This window comes from Aulostomus chinensis, chromosome 19 (assembly GCF_037954235.1).
Source record: "Aulostomus chinensis isolate RoL2024-O1b breed Wild chromosome 19, RoL_Achi_v1.0, whole genome shotgun sequence".
Classification (NCBI taxonomy): domain Eukaryota; kingdom Metazoa; phylum Chordata; class Actinopteri; order Syngnathiformes; family Aulostomidae; genus Aulostomus; species Aulostomus chinensis.
Genome location: NC_141338.1, coordinates 7,924,791 through 7,939,738, shown reverse-complemented (window position 1 = coordinate 7,939,738; position 14,948 = coordinate 7,924,791). Strand labels below are relative to the sequence as shown.

Here is a 14,948-nt window from a genome sequence, read left to right as displayed (position 1 = left end):
TGTATATTTTCTATAGCGAACCCAAACTTGTGTTGTGGTGCTAATCTACTAGCGTAGCCTCAGGGTGCTCCAGACACTTGGCACAGTCACATAGAATCTCATCAGTCTGTCGGCCTCTCTGTCTCGGGGGGATCGAGCTTTATTACTATTTATTCTACAATTCTACAATTTCATTTAGCAGACGCTTTTGTCCAAAGCGACGTACAACACAAGCAACAACATTTATAAATTGACGCTGTAGGTTACGGTGACCCCAAGCCTTATATTTATTTCAATAAGTGTAACTGATGTTCAACGTTTATTACCTCCGACTACAAAAATATATACTAATTTCAGAAGTACACAAAGCCAACACAGCAGCATAGATGACCTGCTGCCAATGAGCGTCGAGCGCCGCAGAAGTATAAATGCTCACCTACAGTGTAGGTCACGTGATTAGGCTATGACATAGTATGTGTAGACACATAGCACGCGGCTAAATCTAGCTTTACCCATTGAATTGTTCTGGAACAAATCATTTTGAAGAAGCTGTCAATGGACTCTGAGTCTAGATTACCATGGCAGCTCACTGTAATTTGGATGAATTTTCTGTTTGCACTATTCTGGGAACAATGCCTCTGTAAATTTGTGTATCCCTTCCAAAACCCCAAATATTTGACTCCTGAACATTGTTTGGGGGGATGAACATCATAATAAGAGACTCCTAATTTGCGGATGGATTCCTTGTATGTCCGCTCTATTCTTAATACACACGGGGGAAGACTCATCCATTTCTCCTCTACAACTAGCTCCAGGCTGTAATTATTGTCTATGTATTGATGGAATTTGCTGTAAAAGGTCAAGAGTCCAGAGTACTGTGAGTCTATGTAACAATAGATCATTTAAATGATCAAGTTTAACTGTTATCGTCAGCTGCTTGCGTCTCTGTGCAACATGCTGATAAACTTCTCGTCCATGTCCCACCCCAGGGCGACCTCGGAGGCCAACGGACGCTGCAGAAAAAATGGACATCTTTCCTAAAAGCCAAGCTGGTGTGCTCCATGCCTGAGCTCAACTTTGTTTTCAATGTAGTGCATGATGTCTTCATCCTGAAGGGGGCAGAGTGGAGGGACACTGTCATCTATGGCGTCTTCACCTCCCAGTGGTCAGTGGGGACAAGTTAGGACAGACAGTATATTTTACTTCACATCTTTTTGTTGTAACTCTGTTGTGTTCTTCGTGCCGTAGGGGTAACGTGGGTCTGTCTGCAGTGTGTGCCTACAACATGACGGCGGTGGAGGAGGTTTTCTCCAAGGGCAAATACATGCAGAAGGCCACAGTGGAGCAGTCTCACACCAAGTGGGTCCGCTACAACGGCATCACTCCCTCTCCACGTCCAGGAGCTGTACGTCCCTTAAACTCAGTTGGATCCAGTCAGACAAAGATTAGCTAGTCGGTTCATCCAGTCTGAGTCTCTTATAGAGAAACAAAAAACATGAATATCTCCCGTGTTGCATGACATCCCTTCCATCTCCTCCACCAGTGTATCAACAATCTCATGAGGCAGCACAACATCAGCAGCTCTCTGTACCTGCCAGACAAGACCCTTCAGTTTGTGAAGGACCACCCACTGCTGGAGGACCCCGTCCTGCCCATCGGCAACGGGCCTCGCCTCATCACCAAAGACGTGAACTACACTCAGATTGTGGTGGAGAGGGTCCGCGCTCTGGACAGGAACATTTATGATGTCATTTTCACTGGAACGGGTAAACTTACATCAAATTTCAACTGCTGTTACTAATTACAGATATTCAGTTTGAGGGTTTCACTTAACTCCTGATTATTTCATCATGCTTGACTAAAGTTTAAACTCTGACTTTTGTCTGAAGTGAATGGTTGATATTTGAACACGGTCACCTTTAGATAAGGGCATCCTGCACAAGTCAGTGGTGTTTGAAGGCGAAGTCCATATTGTGGAGGAGATCCAGCTCCTCAAGAACTCTGAACCCATCAAGAACTTGCTGCTGTCTTCTGAGGTCAGTTGTCACTGGAACCGGTAATATCTGAGTGTCAGAGTGTGTGTGTGTGTGTGTGTGTGTTTTACTGATGTGACAAACCTTGGAATAGTAAACCGCTAAGATCCAGCTAATAAGTTAGTTGTTGATTGCTTCTTCTCTAGTTATTTTCGTCTGTTTTGCATTAAAACCTCTGTCGTACTCAATTGTTTTTTTCTGTGTTTGTGCTTCCACAGACTCGATCCCTGTACGCTGGTTCAGATTCGGGCATAGTCCAGTCACCCACTTCCTTCTGTGGCAGGTATCTGTCCTGCGATGACTGCATACTAGCACGAGACCCCTACTGCGCCTGGGACCCTCACACTTCTGACTGCGTCAACATCTTTGATCCTCCCAGTCAGCGGCTCAGGTAATCCATGACTGACCTGGAGTGGCAGTATTCACGCTCTCTCCATCCAGCAGAAGCTGTTGCTAGTGTTTTTCTGAACTTCTACATGTCTGAATGTTTTAGACTCGTGAAAATGATGGCTTTTTGTGTGTTTGTTTGTTTTTAGAAGGCTAATCCAGGCCCTGAATGGTGATGCAGACAAGTGTCCTACAGGTAAGATGCTACACATTTGATTTGAGGGAAAAAAATATATATATATATTTTTACTTTTTTGTTTGTTCTCTTAAATGTAAACCAGGTTGTATGATTGTTTGTCTACAGCAGTGGCCACCAATCTTTTTTTCTGAAGTCCTCAACTCAATATCATCCATGTTGTCAACCAGCTACAACTACCCACTCAAGTTAATTGAGAAAAATATATAATTTCACATGAACGTCACATTTGAATGACAACTTTTGTGCCCTACTGAAACAAAATTGAATAATAAAAAAGTTGCAGCCGGCCAAACGTACTGTAGCTGATCAAATCTAAACTCAGCAGACGTGCCAGCACCTGAATCCATACAAATCTGCCTCATGATGTGGTTACTTCTGCATTATTTTGATCAGTGTATCATACTTGAATTACAGCAAAATCTTAAGACACAGTTGATGGTGGTGATGCTCAGCAGGCCACATTTGCTTCACATGGTTTCTGCTGCTGCTCATAGCGATTTGCTTTTTGCGTCACTTTCATTATTTTAACAGCCTCTGGACAATTTTACAGACCCAGACGCAACCATGTTTGGTTTTTTGATGTGGCTTTCACCGTTACAGACCGGCAATATGGTTGATGACAGACAGAAATCGCGCTTCCTTGACCAGTCAATCCTGGTAGACCCTACACCTCTAACTAGATCCGCCTCCTGACTTCTCTCTGTTTCATCTTGCAGTGTCAGGTCTGTCTCTGAAGGACTACCAGCATGTGACAGTGAAACCAGGGAGCTCTGCAGAGCTGCCGTGCCTGGTAAACTCCAATGTCGCCCAGGTGATGTGGAAATCCAACGACTGGGTTCTCACAGAGGCGTCTCGCTTCCACCTCATTGGTGAAAATGGTCTCCTCATTTACAGCGTAGCCTCAGAGGATCAAGGTCGCTATGAGTGTTGGTCAGTGGAATGGTCCGCTGCTGTTGGGAAAAACTTCAGCCGCCTCTTGGCTGGATATGACCTGACTTTGGAAGTCCCACCCAGACCCCCACAACAAGCGGGACATGTGACCCCAACCCTCAACAGCCAGGAGACTCCAAACACACGTGCAGCAGAAGGTAATGTTGAGACAGATATAGTCCCACTAACATCGGCCCTTGCCCCTCCCAGCTTCACAGCCTCAGTCCTCTTCACCTCTCCGCCCCAAACTGACTCATCACTAACACCGCCCCCAAGCAGCACCATCAAGTTCCAGCCAAAGCAGCACCTTCCCCCAAGTGGTAACCCTCCCCGCTCGGAGAACCAGGACCCAGCAGCTGAGTACTTGCAGAACAACAACAGTACAGCCCTCCTTTTCCTCTTCCTCCTGTTCTTCCTTCTCTTCCTGGCTGCCATGGTGTATAACTGCTACATGCAGTATCTTCCAGCTCCCTGTCTGAGGCTGCGAGCAGCTTTGTTGGGCAGCCACAAGAGCGCCAATCAGCCCGAGTACCGAGCCTGTGAATCGGGTCTAATGGAAGCGTCTGCAACAGACAAAATTAACATGACGGAGCAACCAACCCAGAATGGCAGTCAAAATTTGCGGGCACTCCGTGACACGGGGTATGAGACTGAACCGGAATGCAGCAACGGTCGGATCCCTGCTCACAGTTTTGGAGATGAAAGCCCATCCCAGGAGAAACCCTTTGATGTGGACTGTGAATCTCAGCCCATCCAGTTTGCAGACGCTGAAGAACCTTACTGATAGCCAGAAACCTCTGTGCTGCTGTAGCTTCTCTTGGCAAAGAGACTGTTTATTGGTGGTTGGTGCTCTTGCTGCATCTTCTCATGGTGTCAGAGTCTTTGTGGTGACTTCAAGGAAAGCTTTCAGTGCTAGCTAATCATTACAAAGCTAAAGTCAAGCATCCCACTTTGATGTAGCATTTTAAAGCGATACTTCACACAAGAAATGTTTTGCCTTTAATACTCACAAATAGGTGCCTCGAGCTCACAAAGTTGTTTTTTTCCCTCCTGTATCACTTCTTTGTGGCTCCAGGATGCAGAAAGAGCCAGCCACGTATATTTAGCTACTGACAGCTAATGTTTACAGACGCTCAAGTCGTATTATCCTGCTTCTTTATTTGTCCATACGCCCCATAATCTACAAACACTTTGATTTTAGCTAAAAAACAAACAGTGCTACCCCGACTGAGACTTTTCAAACTGACATTTTTGGGCAGTTTTGCTGTTAGCTTAAGGCTAAATATATGTGGCTGGCACTTTCTGCTTTCTGTAGTCAGAAATAAGCAATGCAGGAAAGAGAAAATGAGAACTCAAGATTCCCATTTGTGAGCAATTTACTGGGTGACGTATCACTTGAACTCCTGCTGTCAGATTTAGAGCATATAACATCTCAGATTAGTCCAGCAAGAAAAGCTACTTCTTTAATTCCAGATTGGAAACATTGTTTACCAAATTGGTAAGTTTCTTTGATGTTTTCCAAATTGGAGTCGTGTTTGTTTGTACAGCCCGGGTGAAACGTAATCTCTGTAGACTATTGGACGTGGGTAAATACTTCAACATTAAAGTCATTACTCAGGGAAGATTTGCTCGGTATGTTGTAGCCCGGCTTTGTTGTACAGTGCTGCCATCTGCGCTACCTGGCATGTGGGCCCTAATCTCGCCCAGAGAGGTGATGACATGGGGTGACGGAGCAGAAAAAAACTTAAACCGGTGGGCAAACGACCACCTGCATATTAGAAAAGTGCTGAAATAAAGAAAACCACTGTTGTCCCGAGGGAGAATGTTCTGCTTCATGTATTTTATTTTTTTTCCCTCCCTGTTTATTTGACATTCCTGCATTGATATGAAGTCAACTGTCCTGTGTATTAACTTTTATCATTTGGTGGTCTGTTGATAACAAATGTACAGCACGACATGATGCTTGATTATCAATCATCAGCTCGAATCTAAAACAGCCCTGGAAACAATCTGAAGTTATTTTTATATTTTTAATTCAGTTTTAGAGTATTTCTGGGAATTATTATTTAAGATGAATCACATCAGTCGTTATATCTTTTTTTTTTTTTAACTGTAAATTTTTTTTATTTATTGCATAATGTTTTTGTGCATCCTCCATTAGTCTCCTCCTTTTTTCCTGTTTTGCATGTCAACCCTGTTGTAGATTTTCCTCAACTCTCTCTCTCTCCACCACTCCCTCCCTCACAGCCTCCTCGTCTGTCGACACCTCATCTTCACTGTCCTTCTCTGGAAGTAGCATTCCCTCTGCCCTCCCTTCCTCCTCTTCTATCACCTCTTCCTCCACGAAACCTCACAGCGTTGAGGCTCGAGAGGCGGAGGTGAGACTGTTGCCTCCTCTGTTGAAGGACCAAGCCTGGGGGGTTCATGCCCAGGAGGCCTTCCTGCTCTTCTGCCTGGCCTTGGGTGAGTGGTGCCTCATCGCTCGCTCAGTTTGGAAGTCTTTCATCTTTTAACCCGCTTTTCCTCCCCTCTCCTTTCTGCATGCCACCATTTTCCCCCAAAACTAACTGATTGTGTCTGGAAGTGTTTTAAACACACGCCTGCCATTTGCTTTAATGTGTCTGACATGAGGGGATTCATTCATTTCTCTTAGGGGTGCAAGTCAGAAGTGTTAAGGAGCAAAGTTACCATGAATGTCCAAGAAGACGTGGATTTGTAATTAAAATGTCACACTTCCAGTTCTCGATTGTAGGTCAAATGAAGGGCACAGCGTTATGTAAATATTTGTGAAACGACAGTCTGACATGTAAATTTGACAAGTGGATCCCGAATGAACTGTTACAGAAAGATCCCCTATAAGATCACTGTCTCGATACTTCAACTGGATGTTTTTTTTTTTGTTTGTGCCTGTAAACAAAGTGTAAATATTTTTGTATATATGGAAAAGTACCTGTGAAGATGTACATAAATCTAGGTTTTGGGGGGGGGGGTTTGAAAGGGGGCTACAGCTCTTGTTAGGGAGGCTAAATAAACCTTGTCAAATGTTTTCAATGCCGCCTTGTTTGTTTTTAAGGAAATCTTTTTAGTGGTAAAAGAACATGTCTCACTGTTAAAATATTCGGATCCTGCTGCAAATACGGAAGTATGAGCGTCTGTTAATGTCTCAAACACGTTTCCATGTTTTCTCTACCCAAGTGTACACTCAATAATCCACAAACACTTTGATTTGAGCTAATAACAAACTAAAACCCCGAAGGTTTGGCATGATCAGGACCACCCTGCAGAAATCTGGGTCAAAACGAATTCTGTCCCTTAGGTCCCAGTGACGTCCATATTCACTGGCTAATAAACGGCCACAGCCTGGACAAGCCCATAATGGAGTACCGCTGCCCGCTGGGTCAGAGCGAGGTCCTAGTGAGCAGCTGGCTCCGACAGGGGCCGCTGATCAAGGACGCCCGTTACCATTGTGTTGCTGAGGCCAGTACAGGAAATGACATATCTGAGATCGACCTCCACCTGACTATTGGAGGTATCTGGAGCTGCTGATGTCTGGCTGCTTCATGTGTGACACATAGATCTATTTATATAGATTTTTTAAGCCAAAACATGTACCTACAGTAATGCATGTGGAGTGTTTGAGTACCGAGGCCTGGGCTGGTATCTAATGGTTCCCATCCATATAAGATGTTTGTTATTTGACAGATGAGGAGAGCGTTCCATCCAGGGATTTGAACCAATGGAGAGGCGCGCTCTCTGAGCATGAGCAGCTGCTAAAAAGATGGGAAAAGGCCTGGGTAGGTGTATAACGGTGCATGCGAGTGTGTTCCCACCTCAGATGTCACTGTGCAGATGCCTGAGCTGCATGTCTGGTTCTAGGCCAGGGGAATGGGTGAAATCCAGATTATTTGGGACACAAATCCAGTTGTTTGACTATTTATATGGAAAAAATCTCTTCATGAAGACTTTCTGTTGAACATTTCCAGACCTTTGTGTGGCGAATGCAATAACAAGCTGTCCCAGCAGCTTTTAACCATCCCATTTAACTGTTTTACATCTAACTGCATTTTCTGGACCACATGATCCATTAATCAAAAGCTTTTGCTGAGAATTATTAAGTCCCGTGAGGCTGCACCAACCTTTATTGGGTTTATGAATTTTAGAAATCACCTGTGTTGTTGATATAAAATCTACATCATAGTGCGGGCTCTACTTTGGACCATAATGTTCTGTTCTGCCCACCCAGATTTAATAAAAACAAGAGGCCTATTAATTCTAAAATGTAAAAGCACTATTCTCACCAAGTTTTTTTGTAAGGTGAAAATGTTAATTTGTTCAATTTTTTTTTCATCACTTGATCAAGTGACACTTTGCACAGGCAAAAGAAAAAGGCAAAAGGCATTTTAACAACAGTATAAATTCTGCTTTATTCACCAGACTTTAGAAATGTTTTTCCACATTAATTGCACGTCTTGTACTAGCAGTATAATAAGGTTGGATACGCGTGTTTCAACAGGGTTCATGCGGTAATGAAATACCTAGAAAAGTCATGGAATTTGAGAAAAAGCAACTTATACAACTGGAAACACATTTGGAAAAAACTCGAGCCTGCAAGGTTCAGACGAGTCATGAAAATTTGTTTCAGAACTGCCTGCACATACCTCCATGTTTTTGATCAACTGAGGAAATGATGATTTTCATGTTAAAATTGCGTCAAACCATGTAGCGTGTCATTAATTTTAGATAAAAGCATGCAGTTTATTTCAGGGAATACATGGTCATGGAAATATATTGTGAAAAATGTGTATGAACCCTGTTCTGTTTATTCTGTAAGCAGATGTGCTTCCTGCTTGGGTTTGACTCCCATTGCAAAGTAGCTTCCAAATGAAGAACCACTTAAATTTCAGTCTGATAATCTGAGTAGAAATAGGAAGACCTGAACAAAGATGAACTGTCTCTCCTGGCTTTTAATGCATTTAGAAAGGTCACAAAAACATTTCCTCCTTTCTTTACATACTCTTCTTCTCCAACCCCCCCCCCCACAGGAAAGCTGTGACGGCCGCTGAACTCTGTGGGAAAAAAAAGTGTCACAAGCTTCACGTTTGCAGAGTGTGGTTGTGAACGTGGACCTCATCTTTGTCACTATCAAACAGGTGGAATACGACGACGTCCCGGTGTAACATTGATGGACGGTCAAGTAAAGTTCACAACAGCTGCCGTCTGCTTGTGACCATGGTGCTGGGACTCCTTCCAGAGCTGAGATCAAGCTTGTTGTAGCCTCAGACTGAGAACTACCTTTTCTACCAAACGTGTACATAGTTCTATTTTTACCTGAAAGCCATATTTGTAAGGATGGTGGCTTACAATGAAGCAGCATCTGTGATTTAGTTTGTGAATGCCACAGAAATGTTAGCAGCTTTGCCTCCCTCAGTCCAGTCCTCCACTGTGAGATTAGTGTTTTTAATCTTTGACATTTCGTCTTTCCAAAGTCAAAGCTTATTCATGTGATGTAAATGCAGTGAGGACATAAACTTGGTTTCTTTTGAACCCTAGTATACCTTTTATGTTTGACATTTGGCAAACCGAATCATCAAAACTAGATTAAAAAAAGAAAAAGACTTCAAACCAATCTTCAGTTGACTTGTTACAGACTCCTTTCTACCATTTTTTTTGTGCTGTTAGTTTTTCTTCTCATTTCAAATGTAATTACCTATTTGCCTTTGATGAAGGAATAAAGTGGAGTTTGTTTTATTTGTAGCTTCACCCAATTTTAATTGAGCCTTTTATAAATACGGTTAACACTCCAGCAGTCAGCAACAAGCTCAACAATATATCCATAAAGATAGTCAGGACCTAATTCCGCCAAGAGATTGAGAGTGCTGGCCAAATAAGAACAAATAATTGTGGATTGGAGCTGAAAAATATACCTATATATAATAATTTTTTAAAAAGTTTTTAAGAGCAATGATAAAAACTGGGAAAAAATGAATATGGCAGCCAAACTTCTCCCTGAATGAAACAGCAATAGCACCATCTTGTGACCACAAAAGGGAACACAATTGAGCAAAAGCAGCATGTCGACTCCCCCGAAAATGTAATATTTTAATGTAAATTACATGCTTCCTCTCTCTAGACACAGTGCCACCGATTCAAGAAAATCAAAAGAAATCAGACAGATTTTTTTCAAATTCCGAGGAGCAGCAAAAATCAAAATTAGTCACACGCAAATTCGCTGAATAATTCACTTTCAGTCTCTAGCAGAGAGTCATGAGACAGTTCGTTTCCTGGCTTTAGAAAAATCTACGTATAAGCAAATGCAAACTCTCCAACACAGACAAAGACCATTTGTTTTTTGTGAAATCATACAAATTAGATCAACAAATTATTCAGCCGCTTTGGTGTTGAACCCGCAGGACTAGTAGGACTCAATGGGAAAGACAAATTTATCTTTATACAACCTGAACTTTTCGGCTGAAAAAATACAGCTAAAGAGGCAATAAAGAGCAGAGCTACAAAAGTATTCATTGAATACAACAAATCCCAGCAGGAACCTTCCAGACAGACGAGTGAGGCCATGTCAGTGTTTTGGGAGGGGTCTTCTGAACAGGAGAATGTGGGGCTCTGAAAGACAAATGATACAACAACAAAGAAAAGCTTTGTATTGTAAACAAGTCTGACATTATGAGAACTAAAGTTAAGAATTAAAAAAAAAAAATCCTTTCACGATGAGGTTGCCTCTGTGTTTTAGCAGGTAAGATGGTGGGTGCGTGCATGTAGTACCTGGCTTGTGTATCATGTAGTGGATCTATCCTTGGGACTGCTGTACGCCCAGTTTTCGCCATTCATCCTCAGTCATCAGGTGGGATCTTGGAACATATTTAGCCATTTCCCGAGGAAGAACAACATGCCTGGTGATTCCAAACAATATAGTAGTATACTTTAGTTGTCTGGGCATAACTCTATCAGCCCGTTCTGTGACAACATGCAGTAACGTACAGTATACATTAATGATATCACAAGTAATATGCAATACAAAATTTACATGATTGCAAACATGCACTTTGAAAATTACAGAGCAAAAGGGATTACATGAAAATTCACAGTTTTTGTTTCTGCATTCAACAGTCAGATATGTATTTATACATTTATTTTGGTTGACCATAGTCTGGTGTTCTCTAATAAAAAACAACAACAACAACAACAACAACAACAAAAAAGCACTGCAGGGATATTCTGGGGGGATTGTGCCTGTGGAACTAATCATGTTCAGGTATGCTGACACCTGACAAAGCTGTACGCTAATTATCAGTTTTAACATCATGATACAAGTCCATACATCCTGTTATTTTAAGGGTTAATAATGCTTTTCCAACTTCAGAAATAGTACAAATTTTCAAGAGAAAGAAGAAACACACAAAAACCAACTGTGCATGTCCCGCACAAACACTGTATGGTCATTTCAAACAAATGACTATATATATATCATCCTCTAAATTTAAGTGTGTATTTCTTGTTTTATTTTGCTAAAGCTAAGGCTAAGCTAATTAGAAGTAATCATTAACTTACCTGTACTCATAGTGCTCGTCATTGTACCTGCCCGAGTAGTATATCTGGTTGCGAGACATGTTAACATAAAAGGTCAACTCCTGAAAATAAAAACTGACTGCAAACTACAGGTGACGTTTCTAAACTCACTTATCTTAAATTACACAACAGCTATGATTGGATAATTGAGGTCATGTGACAAGAATCTTTCCGACTGAACGTGGATTTCTGCTCTCCTACGCAGAGACGCAGGTGAGTTGTGGTGAAACCGTCATATGATAATGTTTTCCAACATGATATTCGGTATATTTTTAGCTTAAACATAATGGAGAAATGTCAGTAATTCTTATTTTGTTTTACACAAAATAAAACACGTTTTGTTCCACGTTAAATGACGTTCTTAAAAAAAAATTCCCCTCAGGCATTTGAAACGACATGGCGAAATGTCGACGTTGTGGGGGTTGTAGTTTTTAAGAGGACGTATGCAGTTTGTGCTGATTGGTGCAGAGATTTTGGAACTGCAGATGGTTCCCGTGTATGTTTTCAATTTGGATATTTGGCATTATGAAGAATATTTGTAGTAGTGACTGATGGTCAGAACACCAGAACCAAAAAATCCTTATCAACTCAATACATTGGACCATGAAAAACTCTTTTGTATACATATTTCCATGTGTAAATCACTGTTAAAGATGGACAGCCAGTATATCTCACATGTATATTTAGTTTGATTTCATTATTTATCAGAGCCCAGGAATTCTATAATTATGATGCCAGAGTTAGCTGTATAGCTAATTAACATATGCTAACCCTGGTCAGGAAAATATAGAAATTAGCAACAGGACAACTATTAAGAACAAACCGTTACATTGGTAAATCACAGTGCTGCAAACTTATATGACACATGACCAAAGAAACACTGCCTGCATACAACAAATTACTACAAACTCTCTCAAGCTTTCCACTGCAGATGTGACAATACAACACATCGAGTCGCTGCCAGCTTACGCAACACATTACAAAAACAGTTGAGAGGCACTTGACACATTAGGGAGAAGTTGTACCGTAGCACTAGTTTGTATCACGATTGTAGCACAACGTTGTCTTTGCACCATTCCAAGAGTTGTCCATTGCATTGTGTGAATAATACAGTAACATTAGAATAAATCGCCCCCAATGAAGATGTGGAATAGGACTCAGCTGATTAACTTATCTTCATCTTTTATAGAAGTGCCTTGTAAGGCCTTATGGGTGAAAGAAGTTACAGACGCACATGCATAAGCGATCCTCGTGTAATTCCGCCGCTGGTTTCTTCTTCTCTTTTCACTGAACCATTCGGGGAAAGCTCAAACGATGCCCCTGACACGATTATGAAAATGAGCTCCCAAGGCTGTGGATGTAATTGTCCACTCTGCTGTCGTCAAGCAGGTTATCAATACTGCTTTTCTTTGCCGCTCATTTGATTGTGTTTTCACGCGGGATTTTATTACCGCAGGCAATAATGCTAATGAAATATTCTCAGTTGCAGGCTCATATAAGATGGTGGATGTAGGGCAATGACTCTCACCTGTCCAAATACTGTGTACTTGTTGCTTCTGATCGGTTCATAAACTTTATCTGTGTGTATTGAAGCAAACTAGTGGAGTCTGGACTATTTGCTGGTTTTTTTTTGTTTTTTTTATTATTTTAGTAGGTGATAAAAAAAAGATATGTCATTTTAATCTGACCGTGAAAGAAGTTTATTTGATCTAAAAAAAATTTAAAAAACAATTTTTCAATCCGAATTGTAGGTTTCCCGCTACAATGTTTGAAAGTATCAAACTATACATGACTAACGACATTGGAAACATGCTCATCAAAACTGGCCAAAGTCCAAATTAGCATGTTGAAATAGCTTCTTTTATCCATCCAGTGTTATTAAAGACAAAAGAGAAGCAGCCAATCCTTCTATTTGAAAGTCTGGAAACAGCAAATGTTGAATGTTTTTGCTATAACCAAAAAAAAAAGATGGAAACTGTGAAGTGGTTATTAAGATAGTTGATTATTATAATAATTGCAGCTCTGGTGGCAGGTTGCTCAGGCAGGAACCCAGGGAAGGATATTGGTTATCTGGCCCCAGCTGATGGACGTCCAGTAGTTTTAGATTTGCCTTGGTGAGGCTGGACTTCATCAAGGGAAACTCTACAGTTGAAGCCATTGAATCTTGGTTTCGGGAGAGTTTTGGTTCATTGAAGGACATTTTATTTCCAGTTGATTCAAACAATAGAAAACCACTGAAATAATGAACCACATCGTTGTTGGTCAATGCTGCATTCTTTGTTAATAATACTCTCACGTTTTTACCAGTCACCCATGTCAGTAATGTTGGTTAACTGCACCTCTATGTAGTCTTAAAATAAATGTTTTTGGTAACCTGGCAACAGTAGTCAAGCGCTGCTTACTGCTCCAATAGATGCCCTCCCCCTCCTCTCTCGTAATGTATGTCTTTAAAAACAAGGTACATTAGAAAGCTAAAAAAATAACTCACTGCTTTAATTGTGACGGATGGATTAACTCATCAATCAAATGTTCTGAACTTTGGGTGATTCTCTGGGTTTCTCCATCGGTAACCTTTAAAAAAAAAAAATTGTTACCATATAATCTTATACATTTATCTTTTTTGTTGTCAGGGCTGCGTTTTGTTTTTTGGAAGTTTCACCTGAGCTGGCCTTCAAAAGAGAACACCCTGTTTTGTTTTGTTCTGTTGTTTTTTTGAGTTCTCAATTAAATGAAGAAGAAGATTTAGAGAAATCTCTCCAAAGACCTGAATCTAATATTCCCATGTATGTTTTCAATAATATAAAATCACTTGAAACCAAAAGACAGCTATTTGTTGGATGTAACAAGGCCTTTATTCTGTATCTCCACAGGGCACAGGTGCTGCATTTACAGGAGTCCAGAAAGGACAATCCAAAAACCTTTGCAGAACAGTTTGCACCTGGTTGTTCTTTATTTTTTTTGTGGCTTTTGCAAAATTTACTTCAAGAGAATTACTTAGTATGGGTTAAAAACTAGCTGAGAAGACCTTAACAGCATTCTACCAAAAGATCTGGGACTGGACTTGGCTCACAGGCGGTGGTGATACCACCTCCAAAAAAAAGGGGCAACCAAATGAACCACAAACCCAAGCAGTCATCCAAAAAAAAGGTTATGCTCCTCATTATATAGATTGGTTGAGGAAGTACTCATAGCAGGGTGGAGTCCATCCATCCATCGTCATCTTCCGCTTATTCCTACACATTAAGGGTCGCGGGGGGGGGGGCTGGAGCCTATCCCAGCGTCAACAGGCGAGAGGCGGGGTTCACCCTGGACAGGTCGCCAGTCCATCACAGGGCCGACATAGAGAGACGAACAACCATTCACACTCACATTCACACCTACGGTCAATTTAGAGTATCAATCAGCCTCGTCCCCTCTTGATGTCTTTGGACTGTGGGAGGAAGCTGGAGTACCAGAGAGAACCCACACAGGAACAGGGAGAACATGGAGACTCCACACAGAAAGATCCCGAGCCGGAGCCGGGACTCGAACCCGGAACCTTCTTGCTGTGAGGCCACAGTGCTGACCACTGCACCACCATGCAGCCCAGCAGGGTGGAGTCCTCACTGAGAAATCACCAACATAAAGACTTGTTCCTTAAAGGAAATCTGAACTGGATTTAATCCTTTGATAGACTGTGATTTGACAGCGGCCCGCAGGTTCTCAGAGCCTGGGCTGACACAGCCTGGAATGGCCCACCAGCTTCCCGAAGTTGAAGCTCTTCCAGTCACAAGTCATCGCCATCCTCCTGCGTTAGTGGGAAGCATTCACATTGGCAGAACCTGAATAGAGAATACAGG

The 14,948-nt window shown here is 41.7% G+C and overlaps 2 protein-coding genes and 1 long non-coding RNA gene across 6 annotated transcripts in view; 2 read left to right on the top strand and 1 right to left on the bottom strand.

The window, feature by feature from the left end:
• The window catches only part of sema4d (sema domain, immunoglobulin domain (Ig), transmembrane domain (TM) and short cytoplasmic domain, (semaphorin) 4D), a 36,550-nt gene extending 31,429 nt beyond the window's left edge, over positions 1-5,121 (top strand). For all 4 annotated transcript variants that reach the window (XM_086186715.1, XM_086186717.1, XM_086186716.1 and 1 more), the window contains 7 exons: positions 969-1,144; positions 1,228-1,384; positions 1,523-1,745; positions 1,903-2,015; positions 2,231-2,403; positions 2,549-2,595; positions 3,315-5,121. In XM_086186715.1, coding sequence (XP_086042841.1) covers positions 969-1,144; positions 1,228-1,384; positions 1,523-1,745; positions 1,903-2,015; positions 2,231-2,403; positions 2,549-2,595; positions 3,315-4,312 — 1,887 coding nt within the window. In that variant the 3' untranslated portion in view covers positions 4,313-5,121. The remainder of the gene's footprint in view (positions 1-968; positions 1,145-1,227; positions 1,385-1,522; positions 1,746-1,902; positions 2,016-2,230; positions 2,404-2,548; positions 2,596-3,314) is intronic.
• A 158-nt stretch (positions 5,122-5,279) lies between these two features.
• On the top strand, positions 5,280-10,680 carry LOC147243897 (uncharacterized). The gene is made up of 4 exons (XR_015110319.1): positions 5,280-5,991; positions 6,845-7,057; positions 7,231-7,322; positions 8,571-10,680. It is a non-coding gene; the product is annotated as an uncharacterized LOC147243897 (long non-coding RNA).
• On the bottom strand, positions 9,603-11,294 carry LOC147243896 (cyclin-dependent kinases regulatory subunit 2). The gene is given in 3 exon segments (XM_086186720.1): positions 9,603-10,146; positions 10,306-10,433; positions 11,092-11,294. Coding segments are annotated over 3 exon segments (231 nt in total). The 5' UTR covers positions 11,151-11,294; the 3' UTR covers positions 9,603-10,102.
• Between the last annotated feature and the right edge of the window lie 3,654 nt (positions 11,295-14,948).